Consider the following 22,064-nt stretch of genomic DNA (forward strand, 5'->3'; position numbering starts at 1 on the left):
TGAGCCCCTCAGGAACGAGTGAACTGTGGGCAGATGCATATCATATATTTAAATCACCATGATTTCCCCTCCAAATTTCTAGAAATTATCATTGCCACCCATAGAACTACAATTTCCAATATCCTTACATACCCTGCAGCATTTCTCCAGTGAAAATAGGGAAATTCTATTCCAAAATTTTATTGTTTATACCTCACCCATCTTACTGGGTTGCCCCAGCCACTCTGGGCGGCTTCCAACATATATAAAAACAGAATTAAACATTAAAACGTGAGAAACTTCTCTTCACAGGGATGCCTTCAGGTGTCTTCTAAAGGTTGTATAGTTAGTTATCTCCTTGGCTCAGGGGTCACATAACTCCATACCCCACAACATTTCTCCGATGAAAATAGGGACATCCTAAGAGAAAGTGGAGGGACGCGGGTGGCGCTGTGGGTTAAACCACGGAGCCTAGGACTTGCCAATCAGAAGGTCGGCGGTTTGAATCCCTATGACGGGGTGAGCTCCCGTTGCTAGGTCTCTGCTCCTGCCAACCTAGCAGTTCAAAAGCATGCAGTGCAAGTAGATAAATAGGTACTGCTCTAGCGGGAAAGTAAACGGCGTTTCCGTGCACTGCTCTGGTTCGCCAGCAGCGGCTTAGTCATGCTGGCCACATGACTGTACGCCGGCTCCCTCGGCCAATAAAGCGAGATGAGTGCCGCAACCCCAGAGTCGGCCACAACTGGACCTAATGGTCAGGGGTCCCTTTACCTTTAAGAGAAAGTGGGACATTCTGGGATCAAATCAGAAACCAGGACTATCCTTGGAAAACAGGGTCACTTGATGGGTCTGTCCTTAACAAACTACAGTTCCCAGAGTTCTTTGTGGGGAGCCATGTGCTTTAAAATGTGTGTTGGAAATAAAGAAAGTGTTTCTCCGGTATCCCCTCCCCAATCCCTGCCTATCTTAGATAAGAAAGGAGGGTCCTGTGGTCCTCTAGGTGTTGCTGGTAGCTTACAGATCCCATCACCCCTCACCATTAGCCATGTTGGCTGGGGGCTGATGGGAGCTGGGTGGCAAACAGCATCTAAAGGATCGTCCAAACCCATGGCCTTCTGGATGCTACCTGTGAAATAACTAGGCAAGATATTCCCATCATGCCCTGCTTTCAGAATTGCAAGGCATTTGCTGACCCCTGTTTAGATAAAAGTATGGACCCAGAATTTGCCAAGCTTGTGATGAGTGTTGTCTTGAAAATGGTATAAAAACTGTCTGGAGGTTTCTGTCCTTACCCATGTCTCAAATTATGTGTAATTTTCTCCATTATTGCTATATTCCGGAGTGAGTGATACTAAGCATCTAGTGTAAGATTTGGGGCTATTTTCCACTGAGTCACAATTACTATTCAAGCTGCCAAGATTATATATAAAGACCACTTGTATACACATGTTTTTCCCCCAAGTTGAGACTGGACAACCACCTATCAGGGGTAGGGTTAAAGGAGATTGTCTTTAGGCTTCCTTGAAAATCTATGATTTAGCCACCCCAATGTGATTCACTGTAATATTGTCCCCCGTTCTTTCTCCCTCGTCCTCTCTCACAAAAACACACACACATTTCTCTGGTATGGTTCAGTTACACCCAGCATAAACTTAGGCAAACTCTATGAGAAAACCACATTAGTATAGTTTATCGCATTCAGATCCCACCCTTTTCTCCAAGGACATACATGTTTTTAATCCCCACAAGAACCGTATAGGGTAGAGCAGGGTGAGAGGCAGTGACTGGCCCAAGGTCGCATCCAGTTAGGTTCATGGTCGAGCTCTAACCACTAGGCCAGATAAGTGAGATTTACTTAAGTTGGTTGCTGTCCTGGTGTCAGTGATGTCACCTAACCCTGAACCTTGTCACTAGAACCCAATGGGTTCATCCAATGAAACTGAATGTTGAAAGACTCAGAGGAGACAAAAGGATGTGATTCTTCATGCTGTACATAAACTGTGGAACTCCCTGCCATCAGATGTTTTGATGGCCTTTAAAAGGGGATTAGACAAATTCATGGAGGATAATGAGGATACCGGACATGGCAGCTGTATGTTATTTCCAGTCTCAGAAGCACCATGCTTATAAAAACCAATTACTAGGAATCACGTGAGTGAGGAAAGTTGCTATTGGACTCAGGTCTCCCTTCCAGGGTTCCCAGAGGCATCTGTGAAAACAGGAAGCTGGACCAGATGGGCCCTTTGTTCTGATCCAACAGGGCTCTCCTCTTGTTGGGGAGAGAGTCAAAATCCTGATTTTGGGGGCAGCTGGTCCCTTGAGCTGAGTCTGGACTAATTTGCAATGATTCTCCAGGGTTTCAGGCTTCCTGGAGACACCAAAGATTGAACCTGGCACCTTCTGCATGTAAAGCAGATGCTCTATCACTGTGGTACATCTCTTCCCTTGGCCCCGGGTTCAAACCCCAGCAGCTCCAGGCTGGGTAGCTGAAAAGACCCCCTTCTGAAACCCTGGAGGGCCTCTGCCAATCAGAGTAGACAGTGCTGAGCTCTATGGACCAATGGTTTGGCTCGGTATAAGGCAGCTTCCTATATCCCACTAAGAAGGGGTTGTATTGGATAGTAGCCACTTAAGGAAAAAATGGCTTCTATTCAATATGTCCCTTTCATAGAGGCTGGACTTAAGTGAGGTTGGATGCTGTAGTCCAGGGGTCAGCAAACTTTTTCAGCAGGGGGCTGGTCCACTGTCCCTCAGACCTTGTGGGGGGCCAGACTATATTTTGAAGGGGGGAGGAAATGAGCAAATTCCTGTGCCCCACAAATAACCCAGAGATGCATTTTAAATAAAAGGATATGTAAAAACACACTGATTCCTCGGCTGTCCACAGGCCAGATTAAGAAGGCGATTGGGCCGGATCCTGCCCCCGGGCCTTAGTTTGCCTACCCATGCTCTAGTCTCCTCACCTAACACCCCGCCCTTGGCTGAGTGCCAATATTTTCCTAAAATTGGGGAACCGACTGCTGTCTCCCCCATTCCCAGAAATAGGTCAGAACTGACTGGCATTTGACCCCAGCACCTGTTTTTGTTTTAACCTCCTTGGTAAAGAGTGCCTCTGAACTTACACAGAGTGCCTTCAGGCCCCTGCAGACCTCATGCAGCACTGGAATGAGAGAGAAAGAGGTTTTGGACAAGCAGAAACAATTACACCTCTCTTTTTGAAACTGGCAATGACTCGGAGGTGAGAAATCTCCCTGCGCCAGCCTTGAGCTATCTTCCTTCTTTGTCCCCTCGCCTCTTGAGCAAGAGAACTGATGCCGTTGGCGAGCCAAACCTCTCCAGGACTGCATCCAGCTTGGATGTGAAAATACTGTATACATGTTTTGCTCTTCTTACCGCTTCTGCAGAGACAGTCCTGCATTGTCCTTGAGCGTCTGGTGTTCTGTTTTTGAAAAAATATTCTCCCTTTTCCTTTCTGCAGGAGGGTATTATGATATAAAAGGCAGGGATGGTGGCAGGTGGGGAAGGGGAATAGAGAGGAGGGGGCAGACCCCGCCATGTGACAGCCCCCGTTGTCATGAGAACTTAATTTCTCTTTCTGAATTATTGATGGTTAACGTACGATGAGAAAGAGAGAGCGGATGCAAATCCTCCATCCTTTCTACCGTCTGCCTTGCAGCAAGGGACCTGGACTCAGTCTGTGGTCGTTTGCCCCCCATCCCAATGCAGTTTCCCGGAGTGCTGGCTTTGAAAGCACATGGACTTTATTTCTTTTTTTAAAAAAAAATCATATTGACATCTCTTAGCCACAACAGGGAAACAGAATATTCATATTTAGAGAGCAGAGTGGGCTGTTTCCATCACGCTCTGCTAGGGAGCCTTTTAGAGGCATCTGATTGGCCACAATTGGAGACACAGTGCTAGGGCAGACAGCCCATTGGTCCAGCCCCACAGAACATTAACAGGGCTTGGTCCATCAAGCATTGTTAAGTGTCAGTCAGGTCTCCCAGGCGGAAAAGGAAATAGCTCTCTTTTGCATGCATAAAGTCTCAGGTTCAGTCCCCAGGTAGGGCTCCTGGGAGAAAGACCCCTCGAGAGCTGCTGCCAGTCAGTGTAGACATTATTGAGCATAATGAGGCCGCTTCCTACGCTTCGCTCTGAGTACCAGTTGCAAGGGAAGGCTGTTGTCTTCACGCCCAGTTTGTGGGCTTCTCAGGGGCAGTTTTTGGAAACTGAAAGATAGCCTCGATCAGATCCAGGAGAGCAGTCCGGCTTCTTCCCAGTGCCTTCATGCTCATTGGCCAGAAATTTGGAAGTTGGGGGAAAGTTTTAATCCTTGTGGACCAGAAATCACAGAATGGTAGAGTTGTAGGGGACCCCAACGCGGGTGGCGTTGTGGGTTAAACCACAGAGCCTAGGACTTGCCGATCAGAAGGTCGGCGGTTCGAATCCCCGCAAAGGGGTGAGCTCCCGTTGCTCGGTCCCTGCTCCTGCCAACCTAGCAGTTCGAAAGCACGTCAAAGTGCAAGTAGATAAATAGGTATCGCTCTGGCAGGAAGGTAAATGGCGTTTCCGTGCACTGCGCTGGTTTGCCAGAGGCGGCTTAGTCATGCTGGCCAATAAAGCGAGATGAGCGCCACAACCCCAGAGTCGGCCACGACTGGACCTAATGGTCAGGGGTCCCTTTACCTTTAAGGGACCCCAAGGGTCATCTAGTCCAACCCCCCTGCAATGTGGGAATATGCAGCTGCCCCATACAGGGATTGAACCTGCAACCTTGGCGTTAGCAGCACCACGCTCCAACCAACTGAGCTATCCAGGCTGAATTTTTGTTTTGAAATTTGAACTGCATCTACGCACATAGAACAGCATATGCACATTTTATGCACATGCGGTTTCCTCTTTCCGTCCCTTTCTGTGGGGAAGTGAGGCGGGTTTTCCCCCCCTCTTTGGGCAATTGTGTGTAAGTGCCCCTCCTCAGTCCCAGGGAAGCACTGAGAATGCTCTGTTAAAATACTTGCCTCTCAAAAAACTACATTTCCCAGAATTCTCTGGGAGAGAGAGGAAGGAGCTCTTGAAAACCATTTGTGCTCTGCAGGGAGACGCTGTTCTGGTTCCCGTGCATTTATATTCTAACAGAACCGTCTCTGTTTCATTACAACAAAACAGAAATGGGGGAAGCTGAGACCGTCCAGATGTTGTTGGACTCTAACCAATGGTCAGGAATGATGGGAGCTGTGACTCCCCCACAACATCTGGAGGGCCACAGGTTCCCCATCGCTGCAACAAAAGGATACAAGAAGAGCTCTTCTGGATCAGGCCACATGCTCATCCAGTTCAGTATCCTGTTCTCACTGTGGGCAACCACATGCTTGCAGGAAGCTCACAAACCCTGCCTTTGTTTCCCCCTATCATCTGGACGTTCCATTTATCTGCCACGCCTAATAGCCATTGATAGACCCATCTTCTCACACAGCCTAGATAGCTCAGTTGGTTAAGAGCATGCTGCTGATAATTCCAAGGTTGCAGGATTGATCCCCGTATGGGACAGCTTTTTATTCCTGCACTGCAGGCGGCTGGACTTAGATGATCCTCAGGGTCCCTTCCAATTCTATGAAATGTAAAGGCGTATCACATTTCTGGCTGTTCTGTCACCTTAGCTTGTTTTTAAAACCCTATTTATTTTAAAAACCTTATTTAAAAAAACACACACCTTTTAGCGCCATCACATCTTGTGGCAGAGGGTTCCATAAGCTGACTGTGGCGATGTGTCGCTCGATACTCCTGACGGTCTCTTCAGCCCTGTATGAGTTTGTCACCATCTGCACTACACATTAAAACCAGCACCATACCACTTTAAACAGCCATGGCTCCCCCCAACTAGCCATGGAATTTCCTCCCCACCAGCCACCTTCCTGTTGTAGTTTCCATTGTATGCTGAAGAGCCACCTCATTACCCTTCAATAAAAGCATCATAATAGCCTGCTAGAACAGGTCAAAAGCCCATCTGGTCCGTCAACAGTGGTCAGCCAGATGCAGGTGAGAAACCAGTACCCTTGACAGGTGAGAGATATACATATTAGAACCCACCTAACTTGCCCTGCCACAGGGTGGCGCTGTGGGTTAAACCACAGAGCCTAGGACTTGCCGATCAGAAGGTTGGCGGTTCGAATCCCCGCGATGGGATGAGCTCCCGTTGCTCGGTCCCTGCTCCTGCCCACCTAGCAGTTCAAAAGCATGTCAAAGTGCAAGTAGATAAATAGGTACTGCTCCGGCGGGTAAACGGTGTTTCTATGCGCTTCTCTGGTTCGCCAGAAGCGGCTTAGTCATGCTGGCGACATGACCCGGAAGCTGTACGCCGGCTCCCTCTGCCAATAAAGCGAGATGAGCGCCGCAACCCCAGAGTCGGCCACAACTGGACCTAATGGTCAGGGGTCCCTTTACCTTTACCTTTACCTTTACCTTTACCTTTAACTTGCCCTGGAGCCTTATGGTGAAGGGTAAGCAATAAATTGAAATAATAATAATTAGATAGACAATTCTATATGGCCCCATCTGCACTGTACATTTAAAACAGTATAGTACGCCTTTAAACAATCATGGCTTCCCTCAAAGAATTCTGGGAAGTGTAGTTTGTTAAGGGTGCAGAGAGTTGTTAGGAGACCTCCCCCCCCCCCCCCGTTCCCCTCACAGGGCTACAACTTACAGAGTAGTTCAACGGTCAACCTTTCTTCCCAGGGTACTTGGACCTATAGCTCTGTAAAGGTAATAAGGATCTGCTAACATTGCTCTGCACCCTTAACAAACTACAGTCTCCAGGATCCCCTGGGAGAAGCGATGACGGCTTAAAGTAAAGTGGTACCTTGGTTTATGAACTTAATCCGTCCCGGAAGTCCGTTCTTAAACCAAAGCATTCTTAAACCAAGGCGTGCTTTCCCATAGCAGTGGGGGACTCAATTTACAAACGGAACACACTCAACAGGAAGCAGAGCATGTTCTTATTCCAAGGCAAAGTTCAGAAACCAAAACACCTACTTCCGGGTTTGCAGCGTTCTTAATCCAAGTTGTTCATAAACTAAGCTGTTCTTAAGCCAAGGGACTGCTGTAGTATAATACTCAATTCAAATGCACCATGCAGATGTGGCCTAAGATAAAGCTAAACCCTGTTATGGTTATGTGCTCTCCTTATTTTCCTGTTTCCCGAATTTTGCCTACACTCAGAAGCTGGCTTTGCCTTTCACAGGGAACTTCCCCGGGCACCCTGGCGGGTGACATCCAGGCAGAGCCGACGGACTCGAGCGCCACCCGTTTCCCCCTCTCGCGTTCCGGGACCATGCAGTCTCCGAAAAAGGGCCTGATCTGTAACCTGAACCACGTCCACCTGCAGCATGTCTCCTTAGGTCTCCACCTGTCACGCCATCCGGAGCTCCAAGAGGATGCCAACACGTTGGCGCCCCCGAGAGACCAGGTGGGTTGCCAGGATTGCCGCGGTCACGGCGGCAACACCCGCGAGCTGGTAGACGCCAACTCCAACAACCCGTCCCTGCCCTGCCGCTGCTGCGACGGCCACACGCTGCATTCGGATCTCAAGCGAGGTCTCCAGGGTCAGCCTCTCTCGCCCAACTGCCTGGCCCTGAAACGTGAGGAAGAAGAGGAGGATGAAGAAGAAGAGGAAGAAGAGGAGGAGGAGGCAGGTTCCCCGTCGGAGCTGGGCTCCTCATCAGCTAGCAGCTCCTCAGATATCAGCCTGGATGAGAGCCCGGTTTCTGTATACTGTAGAGAATTTCCTGCTGAGGAGCCAAGGAGTCCTGAGAACCAGCCCAACATTGTCCCCTTGGAAGATGCTCGTGGCATCCTTCCCCTGGCTGACCGCAAAGACGAAAGCTTGAACCTCAACACCCAGATCGGCGAGCCTCGCCCGTCCCGTGTCTGGGACAGCCCCGACAGCTTGTGCAGCGGTAGCTCGCTGGGGTCCACGCCTGACATGTCTTCTCCGTGTGGGGAAAGCCTGGTCAAGTCGCCCCTCGCTGATTCCTGCAGGGCTCCCCTGCCTGTACCGCCCCCGACCCGTCCCTTCAGGGCTCCCCCAGCCGTGCCAACCCCCAAAATCAGCCCGGAGCTGGATTCAAACTGCAATGCTCTCCCGAGCCAGGAAGCAGAGCCCGGAAAGCTCTTAGTGGACATCAACTCGAACCAGGCTGCTCCGCCGAGGCCTTGTGTTTCGGGTGGCCCTCCGCCGGTGCCCCCCAGAACGAAGAGGGGGCTTCAGGGGTTGAGGCGAGGCGAAGCAGGGAAGCCTGCAGTGGCCCCGGCAGACCTGCCGCCCTGCCACAGCGACCAACAAGCCATGGGCAGCCGGAAGAACATCACTTCCTTCCACGAGTTGGCACAGAAAAGGAAGAAGGCCGCAGCGTCGGTGGGGCCCCCACCTCAGACGAGGAAGGACCAGAGCGACTGGCTGATCGTCTTCTCCCCTGACACCGAGCTGCCACCGTCGAATGAGCTGACGTGTGGCGTGGCCCCTTGCCGGGAGACGCCCGGGCCCGCGACTCCACCCTCAGAGCCGCCAGCCAATCCCGCCAGCCAAAGAGGGGTGACCACGTTCAAGGAATTGCGCTGCCGGAAGCAGAAGGCCCAGGTGCCCGTGAAGATGGGCACCCAAACCCCATGGCAAGTGGATCCCGGGAAGGGGGTCCCCGACGGGAGCGCTCCGCCGGAAGTTGTCGTGGAGCCACCACCAAGCGGGCCCTTCAGGCCCCCGAAGGAAATCCCGCCCCGGAGGAGGAAATCCCGCCCCGGGCTGCAGCCCATTGTGGAGGGAGGCTTTGAAGAAGGAGAGGACGGAAGGATGGAGGTGAAGGCGTCTGATCGAAGCTCCGAGGGCCCATCCAGTGGGAGGAGGGACCCCTGGATGCCGGGAAAGGAGGAGAGAGGAGAGAGGAGTTTTGTGGAGGGTAAGGCTCGGATGATCTCCCCGGATGTGGAGGCTCAGATTTTGGAGAGTGGGTGGACCTGGTGCCTGAAAACAGAGCCACAGCTGTACCTTACATTTGAAGCACTTTTGTACCACTTTACACAATCTCTGCGTCCCCCAAAGCAATATTGGAGGACGCAGCTTGTTTGGGGTGCTGAGAGTGGTTGGAGGCCCCCCCCCGACACTATTTCCCTCCCAGAGCTGCTTGATAAATCACCCTGGGAACTGTAGCTCTGTGAGCGGAACAAGGGCCCCCGAAAGACTCTCAGCACCTCAGACAAACTACAGTTCCCAGGGTATTCTTTGCGGGAAGCCATGACTGTTTAAAGTGAATCATAGGACTTCAGAGTTGTAAAGGACCCTGAGGATTGTATAGTCCAACTCCCCGCAATGTTGGAATCTCAACATGCAGCCCCCCCCCCATCTAGTTTGAAATCACACCAGACCCTGCTTCTCTTTGGAAATATCCTAGCAGTTTTATTATTATTTTACTTATTAAATTTGTATACCACCCTATACCCTCAGCTTTCAGGGCTGTTCACACAGCGGTTATTGCAAGTATTGTGTAGATGTGGCCCAGGGAGGCAGCTAATGGGGGCCAGGAAGGCACTGGTTAAAGCACATTAGTGGTTCCACAAAAGTTTGAAAGAGAGCTCAGTCAGGAAATGGAAGTTGACGTGCCTTTTAACCGCTTCCTTCCCCAAAACATCAACCAACAAGCCTTAACCTACCAAATACCATATGACTCCCTGTGTGTGTGATATGGGGGTTGTAAAAGATGTGGTTGACTAAGAGGGGGAATATATCTTCGGGGTGGGGGGTGTTTGTTCTCCTCAAACTTCATATCTGCATGTGTTTCACTTTGGGAATTGTAGCTCTGGCAGGGGTTGTCTCCTAACAACTCTCAGCACCCTTAACAGACTACAATTCCCAGGATTCTTTGGGGGAAGCCATGACTGTTAACGTGGTATATTAGTACTTTAAATGTATGGTGTGGGTTCAAATCCTCCACTCTTCCTGTGAGGCACAGCGGGTGACCTTGGGCCAATCACTCTTTCTCTCTGTGTGTGTGTCTCTCACTCTCTCTCTGCCTAAATTACCTCACAGGATTCTTGTGGGGGTAAAATGGGGTGTTTCCCCACAACCACTTATGTATATTCTCCTAAATGGAAAGCTAGGATTAAGAATGGAAGCAGAGTGTGGAGTCTCCATCGAAACACAGTTGTCACGGCATTAACACTCCATTAGATCTTCCCACTCCATTAAATTCCCAGGGAGATCTCCAAGCCACAACTATGGGCCCAACAGAGAGCAAGATAAGCACCTTCCAGTATCAGCCAACCCCACTCCCAGCCTACTTTGGCCTATTGTTCCCCATCTGGGGAATTGGGGAAAAGGCCATCCATTTGTCTCCATGGCAACAGGGCAACCTCTTTGGACATGTAAATAGCAGCACTTAACAGGCCATTAGAAAGTATTCTTCAGATAATGATCTTGTCAGACCAGATCATCAGGTGTCTTCTTATAAATTATAATCTCACAGTACGGACCCACGGGTATTATCTAGGCTGAACCCCACCCCCCAAACCTATAACAATGTGTTATTTATTTTCCCTGGAGTGTTTAAGGTAGTTTCAAAGGAGGAATGTGGTCTGTGACTGTGGCGCTCACATACTGCGTTCAAAAGAGTGCGCCACCTATGCGCTCAAGTAGTCGAGGTATACAAATGAACAAGTGTATACTCTGTGTGCATTCAATTCTCCCAAAGCACAGTTAAAGCAGAGGACTTCACCCCCAAAGAACCTTGCAGTTTCCTAGCACCCTTAACAAACAACAGCTCCCAGGTTTCCTTCAAACTGCACAGCGCAGATGCAGTCCTTTTTTTGCACAAACATTAGCACATTTCCAGGGACATCTTGTGCTTTTGTTCAGGGTTGCATCTGACAGACACGTGTGCTCCACTTCCATCTCTGCTCCGCTAGTGTGAGTTTTTAGTTGGTTTCTTGTTTTGCTTTAAGAGAATGAAGAAATCAATGCCACCCCTGCACCTCTCGCTCTCTCGCCAGCCTCTAAGGCACACCTTGAATCTGGTTACCTGGCCTAAAATTAATAAATAACCAAAAGGAGTTGCTCTGATTGGTTAAAGTGGTTGTCAGTCGGAGCTAGGGGAACTTCTCCCTCCCCCTGCTGCCTGCCTTCCTCAACAACACACACTCATGCACTTCTGTTCGCAGGAGGAAGCAGGAAGCAGATAACCACTTTGCATTTGTCTTCCTGGGCTGACAACCTTTGCAGTACTTTCCCTTTCTTTCTCTTTCCCCGGAAGCAAACTGGATCCTTGCCCCTTCCACTCCACCCACCCCTAAAACGGGTCAAGGTGTGGGGGCAACTGTGGAGCTATAATCGGCTGCCTTTTCCTGGTTTGGAGAGAATCATTTGTTTTTGTTTTTAAGGTAATGTAACTTCAACGGCCCACGTCATCGTGGCAGTGGTTCACTTAGGAAATTTTTAGACTCTGGACTTCAGAGTCTTCTGTGGATTGAGGTCTGTGTGCTCTCTTCAGATAGTACAGTGATACCTCGGGTTAAGTACTTAATTCGTTCCGGAGGTCCGTAGTTAACCTGAAACTGTTCTTAACCTGAAGCACCACTTTAGCTAATGGGGCCTCCTGCTGGTGCCACGCCGCCGGAGCACAATTTCTGTTCTCATCCTGAAGCAAAGTTCTTAATCCGAGGTACTAATTCTGGGTTAGCGGAGTCTGTAACCTGAAGCGTATGTAACCTGAAGCGTATGTAACCCGAGGTACCACTGTAATGTGGATTACTTTGTGAGACTTCAAGCCAAACTTGCTACATTTCAGGGTGGGGAAGTTTCTGTTCCGGATATGGGGCTTTGGAACATAGAAAGCTGCCTTCTGCTGAGTTAGATCACAGGTCCATCTCACTCAGTGCTGTCTACACTGACTGGCAGCAGCAGCAGCTCTCCAGGCTTTCCAACCCTACCTGAGATGCTGGGAATTGAGCCAGAGACCTTCGATTGAGCTATGGCCCTCCCCAGAGTTTGAGACAGTGTCTACTGCCAGTCCTACCTGGAGAACATGGAGAGCTACCTTATAGATCAGACCACTGCTCCATCTACCTCAGTAATGTCTACACTGACTGGCAGCAGCACACACCAGGTCTTCAGGCAGGGGGTATTTTCCCAATCCTACCTGAAGATGCTGGGAGTTGAGAACATGGGACCTTCTCGTAAACCGCTGAGAGGCTTTACTACAAGCAAGTAGTCTATAAATTTTGTTAAATAAATTAAGATTAGAAAGCATTAGCAGTCTCATACCTGGAATCGCCCGGGGATTGTAACAAACAAATAATCAGCACAGTTTTGACATCTGTGGTTAAAATTAGTGCAGTTTTGAAAGATTCAGTTCTGCCATCTTAATTCAAAAGAACTTTTCCTACACCAGACAGGGCAAGCTTGTGACCCTCAAGACATTTTCCGTCTCTCAACTCTCCTCAGCCCCAGCCAACAAGGCCAGTGGTCAGTCAGGGAAAATGGGAGCTGGAAGTCAAGCAACAAACAGAAGGCTTCTCAGGCCATATTCACACCATGCATTTAAAGCACTATAAAGAGTCATGGCTCCCCCCAAATAATTCTGGGAGCTGTCACTTGTTAAGGGTGATGAGAGTTATTAGGGTGACCCCCCGTCCCCCTCCCAGAGCTACAGTTCCCAGAGTCCCCCATGAAAAGGGCTTGGCTGTTAAAACCGCTTTGGGAATGGTAGCTCTGGGCGGGGAACAGGGGCCTCCTGACAACTCCCAGCGCCCTTGATGAACTTTTATCTCCCAGAATCCTTTGGGGGGGATGCCATGAATGCTTAAAATGGTATCTCATGTATGGAGTGAATGGGGAAGAGTCCCCCAACTCTGGATTAAGGTCCTGCATTTCCCAGCTGAAGACACACAGCTTCTCCAAACGAGGTTGGGTGTTTCTGGCGTCGGGATTGTTTTGTGTTGCGTGTCTCATGACCATTATGTTTGTTCGTTGTCTGCTGTGTGACTTCTGGAAATAACTTTGTTTTGTTTTGTTTTGTTTCATATTCTCTCCTCTTCCTTTCCTTCCTTGCTCTTGACCCCCACCCCAAACCTCTTTCTGGCTTCCCTTTCCACACCCCCGTCCTGCTTCCCATGTCAATCAATCAATCAATCAATCAATCACGCTGGTCTGGCTCGTTGTCTGGCTTCCATGCATTTCTCACTGGTTTGTCGACCTCACGTGCTCCCCCCCCCCAAATCTATCCATCCCTCGCTCTGCACTGGCTTCGCTCCTTGGTCCTGCTGCCGCCACCTTCTGGTCCCCTTGCCCTCGCTCTGGCCTGCAGCTGACGCCCTCCTTGCCCGCTCCTCCAGGCCTCAGAATTTGCCCTACCCACCATTCCTGGTCCATTTCTCTGTGGTGGACGGCCCGGCACCCCTGCACCCCTCACTCTGCACTGGCTTAGAGAGTGTGGAGCTGAGCTCCCCTGCCCCTCCTGCCCCGGCCTTCTGCCCCAGACTCAAGACCTTGTCCTGCGAGGAGGTCTGCCTCCTGGCCGGGCGGCAGGGGCAGGTCTTGGGCACCCTCTCGCCCGAGGAGCTGCTCCCCATCCGCCTCTCCCCCATCGGGGCCTACTCCCCCCCTGCCAGGAGCGTCCTGCCTTTCCTGGAGAGCCCCGACCTGGCTGTGCTGTTCTCACCCCTCTTCCCCCGCAGCCGCACCTTCCCCGCCTTAGCTTTCCCACCCCGCCAGGTGCTCGAGCGGCCGTTTGGAGCCCGCCGCGCCCCCCTTGACAGCCAGGCTGGAGCAGGGCTCGGGAGAGTGCCCTGGGGCAGTATGGAAGCCAGAGAGCCGGGAGCTCCCAAGCAACGTAAGCCACCTCTCCCCTCATTCTCCCTCCTTCTCCTTCCCACCTTCCCTGCCTCCGTCACCTGTTCCCCAAACTGTGCGCCTCCTTGAGGGGTTTGGTTGAAGGCTGTGAGGCCAAAGCAGCTGTCCGCACAGAGACAGAGGCTGCCCGTTGCAACTCTGCGGAGTTGTCGTTCTGGCCTCATCCAATCAGCTTCTTGTGGGTACGGCTATTCCTGCCCTTTGGCATCAGGTGTGTGCAACTGGAAGGGGGACTTGAGGTCCTCTAGACCAGTGGTTCTCAAGCTTTTTTGTGCCACCAGCCCCTTGGTTCTGTAAGCTCAGCTCCAGTGGCCCCCACCCCACCTCTCTAAAAAAAGCATTACACAGAACTGCGATTTGCACGGCCCTCTAAGGGGGATAATAACACAGTGAAATGCAAAACTGTAAAAACCAATTGCACATTCATTCAGAATCCAATGAAAACTGTTTGCAGGCAGCGACTGTTTTAGGGGATATGTGTGCCATTGCGCACATGCGCATTGCACTGAACCCAGAAGTGCCCTGAAAACATCGCAAAAAGGGGTGGAACAGGATGGGGGGACAGAACAGAGCGGGGGGGCCCTGGTGACCTGCATGGGGGGTCCAGAACATAGCAAATTGGTCTCTGTCTTTAGATTAATTAAAGCAACTAAATAGATGAACTTCATCCAGTGATACCAGCTTTTCGAAATCTGATCGTCATTTACATCTCCCTCTTGCCTCTTAGCACCCACCCCACAAGTAATGGCACTGCCCCCCAGGAGGTGGTACCATCCACATTGGGAACCAATGCTCTCTAGACTCTCTTATTATTGATCACTGCAACCCGCTCTGGGAGGTGTTTTTGGGCTGAAGAGCTGGGTAAAAAATGCTTTTGACAAATAACTTGGTTGGACTCCAGCTCCCATCAGCCCCAGCCAGTGTAAACAATGGCCAGGGATGATGGGAGTTGTAGTCCAGCAACAACTGGAGGTTTCCCCCACCTGTGCTAGAAAAAGAATTAACCACCCTGAGAGGAGGCTAATAGTCGCGTGTTTCTGATCATCTCCAGTCCAGACTGGTTGCCTAAGTCAGGATATATACCTTGCCGGGAAAATACAGGGGGAGAGCTCCTTCAAGGAGGGTGCAATTCAAAGAGCTATAGAGGGACCACTAAAGTTCATCCTCCTGCTGATGGGAAACCATACCTGCATGCCTCCTGCCCACAGCTTCATTGGCGCATATACAGCGTGTCTGTGTACATATACATATACATACATATATACATATACTATATACTGTATTTTTTGCTCTATAAGACTCACTTTTTCCCTCCAAAAAAGTAAGGGGAAATGTGTGTGCGTCTTGTAGAGCGAATGCAGGCTGCGCAGCTATCCCAGAAGCCAGAACAGCAAGAGGGATTGCTGCTTTCACTGCGCAGCGATCCCTCTTGCTGTTCTGGCTTCTGAGATTCAGAATATTTTTTTTCTTGTTTTCCTCCTCCAAAAACTAGGTGCGTCTTGTGGTCTGGTGTGTCTTATAGAGCGAAAAATATGGTATGTGTGTATATATATGTATATATTGTTGGGGAAACTAAATGTATATATTGTGTGTGTGTGTGTGTGTGTGTGTGTGTGTGTGTGTGTGTATATATAGTTGGGGAAACTAAATGAAACCATTCACATTCTGCTTTGTGTGTTGATGTTTTCTTCATCTTTGATAGTACAGTGTGTTCTATATCATAGCACCACAGCTTGCCACATTCTGAATGTTGATTTTCCCCTCTCTCTTTTTGATGTGGATAACTTGAATGGACTCAGACTGAGAACTGAACTAGTTTGTTTTGTAAAAGGATTAACCTGAACAGGCATGTAGTTCCTTTTTGTGTGTGTGGACATCTTGAACTAGAATGAGTTCATTTAATAATAATCATAAAACCTTTCTAAGCTCTGGTTTTAAGTGGAATTCCACAAGGGGCTGGTGGCGAAATGATCTAGGTATCTTGCTTTTGGGGGGAGCAGGGAGATGGGAGATGTGTTGGAAAGGAAGAGGGACGAGAGGGGGACACACATCTGCCTGAGTAAGGTGGATCCCTCCTTGTTTTCATGCCAAAGCACGATCTCTCAAAACATCTGTAGAAGCAACCCTCTTGCTCCCCAACATCTGAGTGCCAGGTCTGGTCTGCAAGCACCAACCTGGGTTTGATGAGTGCTCTGAGGCTGTTCCATCACTGAAAGGTTCCCTTGGTCCATATATTCATAGAATCATAGAGTTGGAAGGGAACACAAGGGATATGCACTCCCATCCCCTGCAATGCAGGAATCTTTTGTCCAGTGTGGGGCTTCAACTCACGTCCTTGAGATGGAGAGTCTCATGTTGCACCAGTTGAACTGTTTCAGGTGTATATCATCTCTGACCATCCTGGCTGGGGCTGATGGGAGCTGGGTCCCAGCAATACCTGGAATCTTCATCTCAGCTGAGATCCAGGACCTGCACTTCTCCCTTTCCTATAAGAGAGTTTTTAATGTTTGATGTCTTGTCATGTTTTTAATATTCTATTGGGAGCCGCCCAGAGTGGCTGGGGAAACCTAGTCAGATGGGCAGGGTACAAATAAATTATTATTATTATTATTATTAGGGTTTAGGTGATCTAATTCAAGCCACGACTGTCTGAATCTGCTCAACACTTCTCTCTATCTATCTATCTATCTATCTATCTCTGGGTGTGTGTTTTTTAAAAAAATTTCTTTTTCTTTGTTTCGCTTTGTGAGGGCTTGGCTAATAACTGGAATAAATAAATGAAAATCCTGGCATCCACAGAGAAGCTAGATAGCTTCTTCTCCTCCATATGTTGACTTCCCTTCTTTCTGTCCCATCTTCTTCCAGTCAGACATTCCCAGTCCTTTGGTGGGGTCCCAAATACTAGCCATCTGTGGGGGGCCGATGCTGACCGAGTCTATGCCCAACTTCGAGAACAAAAGAAAGGTACAATCTTAAAACACATTATATCTCTCTATCATCTATCTGTCTAACTATCTACAGTATCTATCTATCTGCCTATCAACTATCTATCTATCTATCTATCTATCTATCTATCTATCATCTATCACTATTGATCATCAATAATTGTTGATCACGATTGGTTACTAATTCTTATTTTTCATTGTTGACAATACTGAGCTTACTGCTTGCGACGTGCTAGGAAATGTCTAGCCTCATGGTTTTAACAAATTAGACAAAAGTGTTCAACTTTAGAGGTTGGGGTGGGGGACATGTTAGGAGAGGAAGGAGGGAAACTCGGGCGAGGGGGGAGAGCCACCCAAACACCTTCAATATCTGGGAACTCTTCCCAACTCCTATTCAGGCCTTGTTCGTTCCCATGGCAACCCATGCCTCTCCTGGCACCTTTAATTCTTGAAAACCTGAAGGGAGGCCAAAGAGATGAGGATTTCCATGGAAACGTGTTGTATCCACAGGAAACCCCAGGAAGATTTGAAAAGAAAGAGAGACAGGGAGGGTCTGCCACCTCCTTTTCCATTGGCACCCCCTTGGGCATCCCGCGGAGAGGGGGGCAAACGTATGAAACTTAATTTCCAGATCCCCAGCTTTCATTTAAAAGAGAGAGAAAGTGAGGCCCCATTCGCACTATACATTCAAAGCGCAGCAATACCACTTTAAATAGTCATGGCTTCCCCCAAAGAATTCTGGGAGATACTGTTTGTTAAAGGCGTTGAGAGGGGTTAGGAGACCCCCTCCTTCTCCTCACAGAGCTACAAGTTGTTTAACAACCAGTTCCTTTCCCTAGGAAGCTCTGGGAATTGTTGCTCTAGGAGGGGAAAGGGGGCCTCCTCACAACTTTCAGCACCCATAAAAAACTACAGTTCCCAGGATTCCTTGGGGGAAGCTGCGGCTGCTTAGAGTGGTATAATAGCCCTTTGAATGTTTTTGTTGCTGGCATCTGTCTGTCTCGAGAGACAAAGGAGTGTGCCTCGGGGTGGCGTCAAACCGCTGGAGAATCGCAGCGCCTGCTGTGGCTGCAGAGTCTGGGAAATCATAACTGCTGCCTCCCATGTTGTTTTTGCCCCGATAGTGGCACCAAAGCGGCCTTTCTGGGGTGCAAGGCTGGGCAGTGTGTATGGAGGACCTGGGGTCCCTTTTCAGCCTCGCTGATGTGATCCAAAGGAAAGCAGAGCAATACGTTTGGCACCAGCTTGGCTGCAGGAGTTGCTGGTGGCGTACAAGGCGCCATCCAACCTCCTTAAGGACTCCCACTCCTGATTTGTAACCACAGAGCCTAGGACTTGCTGATCAGAAGGTCGGCAGTTTGAATCCCCGCAACGGGGTGAGCTCCCATTGTTCGGTCCCTGCTCCTGCCAACCTAGCAGTTCGAAAGCACGTCAAAGTGCAAGTAGATAAATAGGTTTGCCGATCAGAAGGTCAGTGATTCGAATCCCTGTGATGGGGTGAGCTCCCGTTGCTCGGTCCCTGCTCCTGCCAACCTAGCAGTTCGAAAGCATGTCAAAGTGCAAGTAGATAAATAGGTACCGCTCTGGCGGGAAGGTAAACGGCGTTTCCGTGCGCTGCTCTGGTTCACCAGAAGCGGCTTAGTCATGCTGGCCATATGACCTGGAAGCTGTACGCCGGCTCCCTCGGCCAGTAAAGCAAGATGAGCGCCACAACCCCAGAATCAGCCATGACTGGACCTAATGGTCAGGGGTCCCTTTACCTTTACCTTGAATGTATAGCTCAGATGATGATGATTAATTAAATGCAGTGCTTTTTTCTGGGGGGACGCAGGGGTACGCATACCCCTAAACATTTTGTGAATCTAGGTTTGGCCTCATTAAGGGCCAGTATTTCAATATGAGTAGGAAAATGAGAGTAACCCTAAACATTTTTTTTAAAGAAAAAAGCACTGATTAAATGTGTATATCAGCCTTCATCCAAAGACCACAGGGCAGCTCACAACACAAAAATACAAAACGAGAACACAAAATACATAATAAAAGCAAACCGACCATTTAATCAGCCAAAGGTTTGGCTATAGAGGAACATTTTTGCCTGGCACCTAAAGATATATAATGATGGTGTCAGGCAAGCCTCCCGGATGGTGCTAGTATTTCAGCAGGAAGCTATGACATGTGTACTGTATACTGTAGTGGTACTTCGGTTTTTGAAAGCAATCCTGTTCCGGAAGACTGTTCAAGTTCCGAAAGGCTCGAAAACTGAAAACTCCGTACAGAAGCCTCAATACGGAAAACTCAATATGGAAGCTGTGTTTCAGTTCGACTTCTGAGGCGCGTTTGAAAACAGAAGCATTTTCTTCTGGGTTTATGACGTTCAAAAACCAAAATGTTCATCAACGGAGACGTTCGAAAACTGAGGTACCACTGTAATTGGAAAAGAAGCAGGCAGTCTGCCCTGATATTGTTTGCAGGTGCAAGCAGCATGATCGCTCGCAACTGCCCCGATACCACCATAAGCCTAAATCATAACCAGAAAGGACTTAATAATAATAATAACAATAATAAAATTTTATTTATATCCCGCCCTCCCCAGCCGAAGCTGGGCTCAGAGCGGCTAACAACAATAAAAGTAACACAGTTTATATAAAATCACAATCAATTAATTAACATGCATTCTAAAATCAGTTCATTCTAAAATCAATTCAAAATCAAAACTTCTGGACGGCAGCCCCCGAAGCGCAAGCAAACAATGCCCCCCCCCCCCGGTAATCCTCTCTCTTCTCTCGGCTTTCCTCCAGCTTTGCTCGTGGCAGTCAGTGCCTCCGTGGACAAGATCGTCGCTCATTTCAGCACAGCCCGGAACCTCGTTCAGAAGGTTTGTTTTGACGTTACATTTTATGCAGCTGGCAGCCGGTGCTCCATTGTGGGTGGTGGGGCGGAAGGCAGGGAGCCCAGGCGGCACAGAGCCAATGATGGGCAGTCCCCAGTCCTTGTTGGTTCCCCCCCATCTTTCTCCCCACCCCCAGCTGATTTCTGTAAGGGCAACACTGAGACTGAAGAGGAGGAAGCTGAGAGCAGGGGCGACCCCTGGGTCTGGCTGTAAGAAAAGAGGGCAGGAAGGTGGGGGCTGGCTGAAAGCAGACCGAGCGTTGGTCGGCCGCTGCCCCATTTGCCCTAACAAACCGGCTTCCACTAATTTTATATCCCCCCCCCTTTCCTCCAATAAGCTAAAGGCAGCATAGATAGGGCTCTTGCTCCTCTGCCACTACCCTTGCAGCTGGTTGCGGGTTCAGATTCTGCGGGGGAAGAGAGACACACTCTGCATTTATTACCCCCCCCTTTCCTCCGAGGAGTTCAAAGTGGCATAGTGGTTCTTTCCCCCCTTCAATTCACCCCCACAACAACCCTGTGAGGTAGCCTAAGAGGCAGCGACTGCTCCAAGGTGAGATGGCAGCAGAGTGGGGATTTGAACCCCGGTGTCAGGAGCGAGCCAACAGTAAATCATGCCTTGCAAGTTGGAGTTAAATGTGTACAGTGGTACCTCGGGTTAAGTACTTAATTCGTTCTGGAGGTCCGTACTTAACTGTTCTTACCCTGAAGCACCACTTTAGCTAATGGGGCCTCCTGCTGCTGCCGCGCCGCCGGAGCATGATTTCTGTTCTTATCCTGAAGCAAAGTTCTTAACCTGAAGCACTATTTCTGGGTTAGTGGAGTCTGTAACCTGAAGCGTATGTAACCTGAAGCGTATGTAACCCAGGGTACCACTGTATTAGCAAAAACACAATCTACATAGGGGTGTCAGGCCTAATGTGGACAGCAACATCTCCAGCAGGCCTTGCCCCCATGGAGCAGTTGCAGAGACTGAAGGTGCTTGTCTTCCTCCTGCTGTCTAAGCACCTTCCTCTCCAAGGTTTTCCCCCAAGCAATCTGAGACTGTACCTGCATGATGCTAATTTCTCCTTCCCCATTTTCCTAGTGTCTTGCCTAGTTTTGGGAGACCGGGGGGAGGGGGAGAGGAGCTTATCACAGCAGGAGGGAGAGACACCTGTGACTATTCACCAGCCAGATCCTCTCTGCTCCTTGGTCTCCCTCCACTCCTTCTTCAGCTTCAGCTTCAGCTTCTGCCTCTGATTCTGGGCTGCTCTCTGCCACAGACTCTCCCCGCTCACTAAGCCCTGTTGCCTCTTCAGCTCCCAACACCTCCCTGTTCTCCTTCTGACCACTCATCATTGTCCCACCACCACTCCCTGGGCTCCGAGCCTTCTTCTCCTGGGGGTTCCCCAGCTGGTTCCCCCCATCATTCCTCTGCACCCCAACCAGTCCATGAGACCTGGTTTCTCCTGGTCCCTGGCGCTCTCACCGCTATGCCACACTGACATAGAGATACAAAAGTGCGTTGGACTATGCAGAATTAGATAAGGGGACCGGAAGGATCCGAAACCTGCGGGACCAGAGATTCTTAGAGGACTGGAGTAAACATTTGAACTATTTGAAAAGCAATTGTAATAAACAGATTACGCCAGTAGGACTGCAAGAAGATTTGTAAGGAGGACTGTGCGAAATATTGCAATGAAGACTATGAAGAGAGTTATTAGTTAAGGACGATGAAAAGTAATAGAGAAATTAAGAAATGTAGACAAAGTGATAAAGATTGAAAAATCTTCAGATGTGGCCGATGGAAGTCCAAAATATTGTATAAGAAAATATGTTAAATGATTGTTGGGAATGATATGTTAAAAAACTAATAAAAATACCGTATTTTTTGCTCTATAAGACTCACTTTTTCCCTCCTAAAAAGTAAGGGGAAATGTGTGTGCGTCTTATGGAGCGAATGCAGGCTGCGCAGCTATCCCAGAAGCCAGAACAGCAAGAGGGATTGCTGCTTTCACTGCACAGCGATCCCTCTTGCTGTTCTGGCTTCTGATATTCAGAATTTTTTTTTTTCTTGTTTTCCTCCTCCAAAAATTAGGTGCGTCTTGTGGTCTGGTGTGTCTTATAGAGCAAAAAATACGGTATATATTTAAAAAAAGAGAGATAACAAGTGGGTGTTTGCAGGGGGGTATGAATGGCTGCCTGGCAAGGAGTTGCAAAAGGAGCAGCCCTCTGCGCTTACGAGGGTCGGGTGTGTGCAGGGAGGCTAATTAGAAAGCATTAATTACCAATTTGCAAGGGGAGGGGGGCGGCGTTGGTTGTTTTCTCTCCCCAGCCTGCCAGCAGCTGACACCCAGCCGTTTCCCTCCTGCGCA

The 22,064-nt window shown here is 49.3% G+C and overlaps 1 protein-coding gene across 4 annotated transcripts in view; it reads left to right on the forward strand.

Moving 5' to 3' along the window:
- RUSC1 (RUN and SH3 domain containing 1) overlaps nucleotides 1–22,064 on the forward strand; it is a 33,778-nt gene that overhangs the window by 1,753 nt on the left and 9,961 nt on the right. For 2 of the 4 annotated variants that reach the window (XM_083477503.1, XM_083477505.1), the window contains exons 2-5: nucleotides 7,220–8,930; nucleotides 13,329–13,853; nucleotides 16,739–16,837; nucleotides 19,617–19,693. In XM_083477503.1, the coding sequence (XP_083333629.1) occupies nucleotides 7,310–8,930; nucleotides 13,329–13,853; nucleotides 16,739–16,837; nucleotides 19,617–19,693 (2,322 nt within the window). In that variant the 5' untranslated portion in view covers nucleotides 7,220–7,309. Of the gene's footprint in view, nucleotides 1–7,197; nucleotides 8,931–13,328; nucleotides 13,854–16,738; nucleotides 16,838–19,616; nucleotides 19,694–22,064 lie in introns of all 4 variants that reach the window. The other 2 variants (XM_083477504.1, XM_083477506.1) reach the window with 2 other exon arrangements.

Source organism: Podarcis liolepis (assembly GCF_965112155.1).
Source record: "Podarcis liolepis genome assembly, chromosome: 15".
Classification (NCBI taxonomy): Eukaryota; Metazoa; Chordata; class Lepidosauria; order Squamata; family Lacertidae; genus Podarcis; species Podarcis liolepis.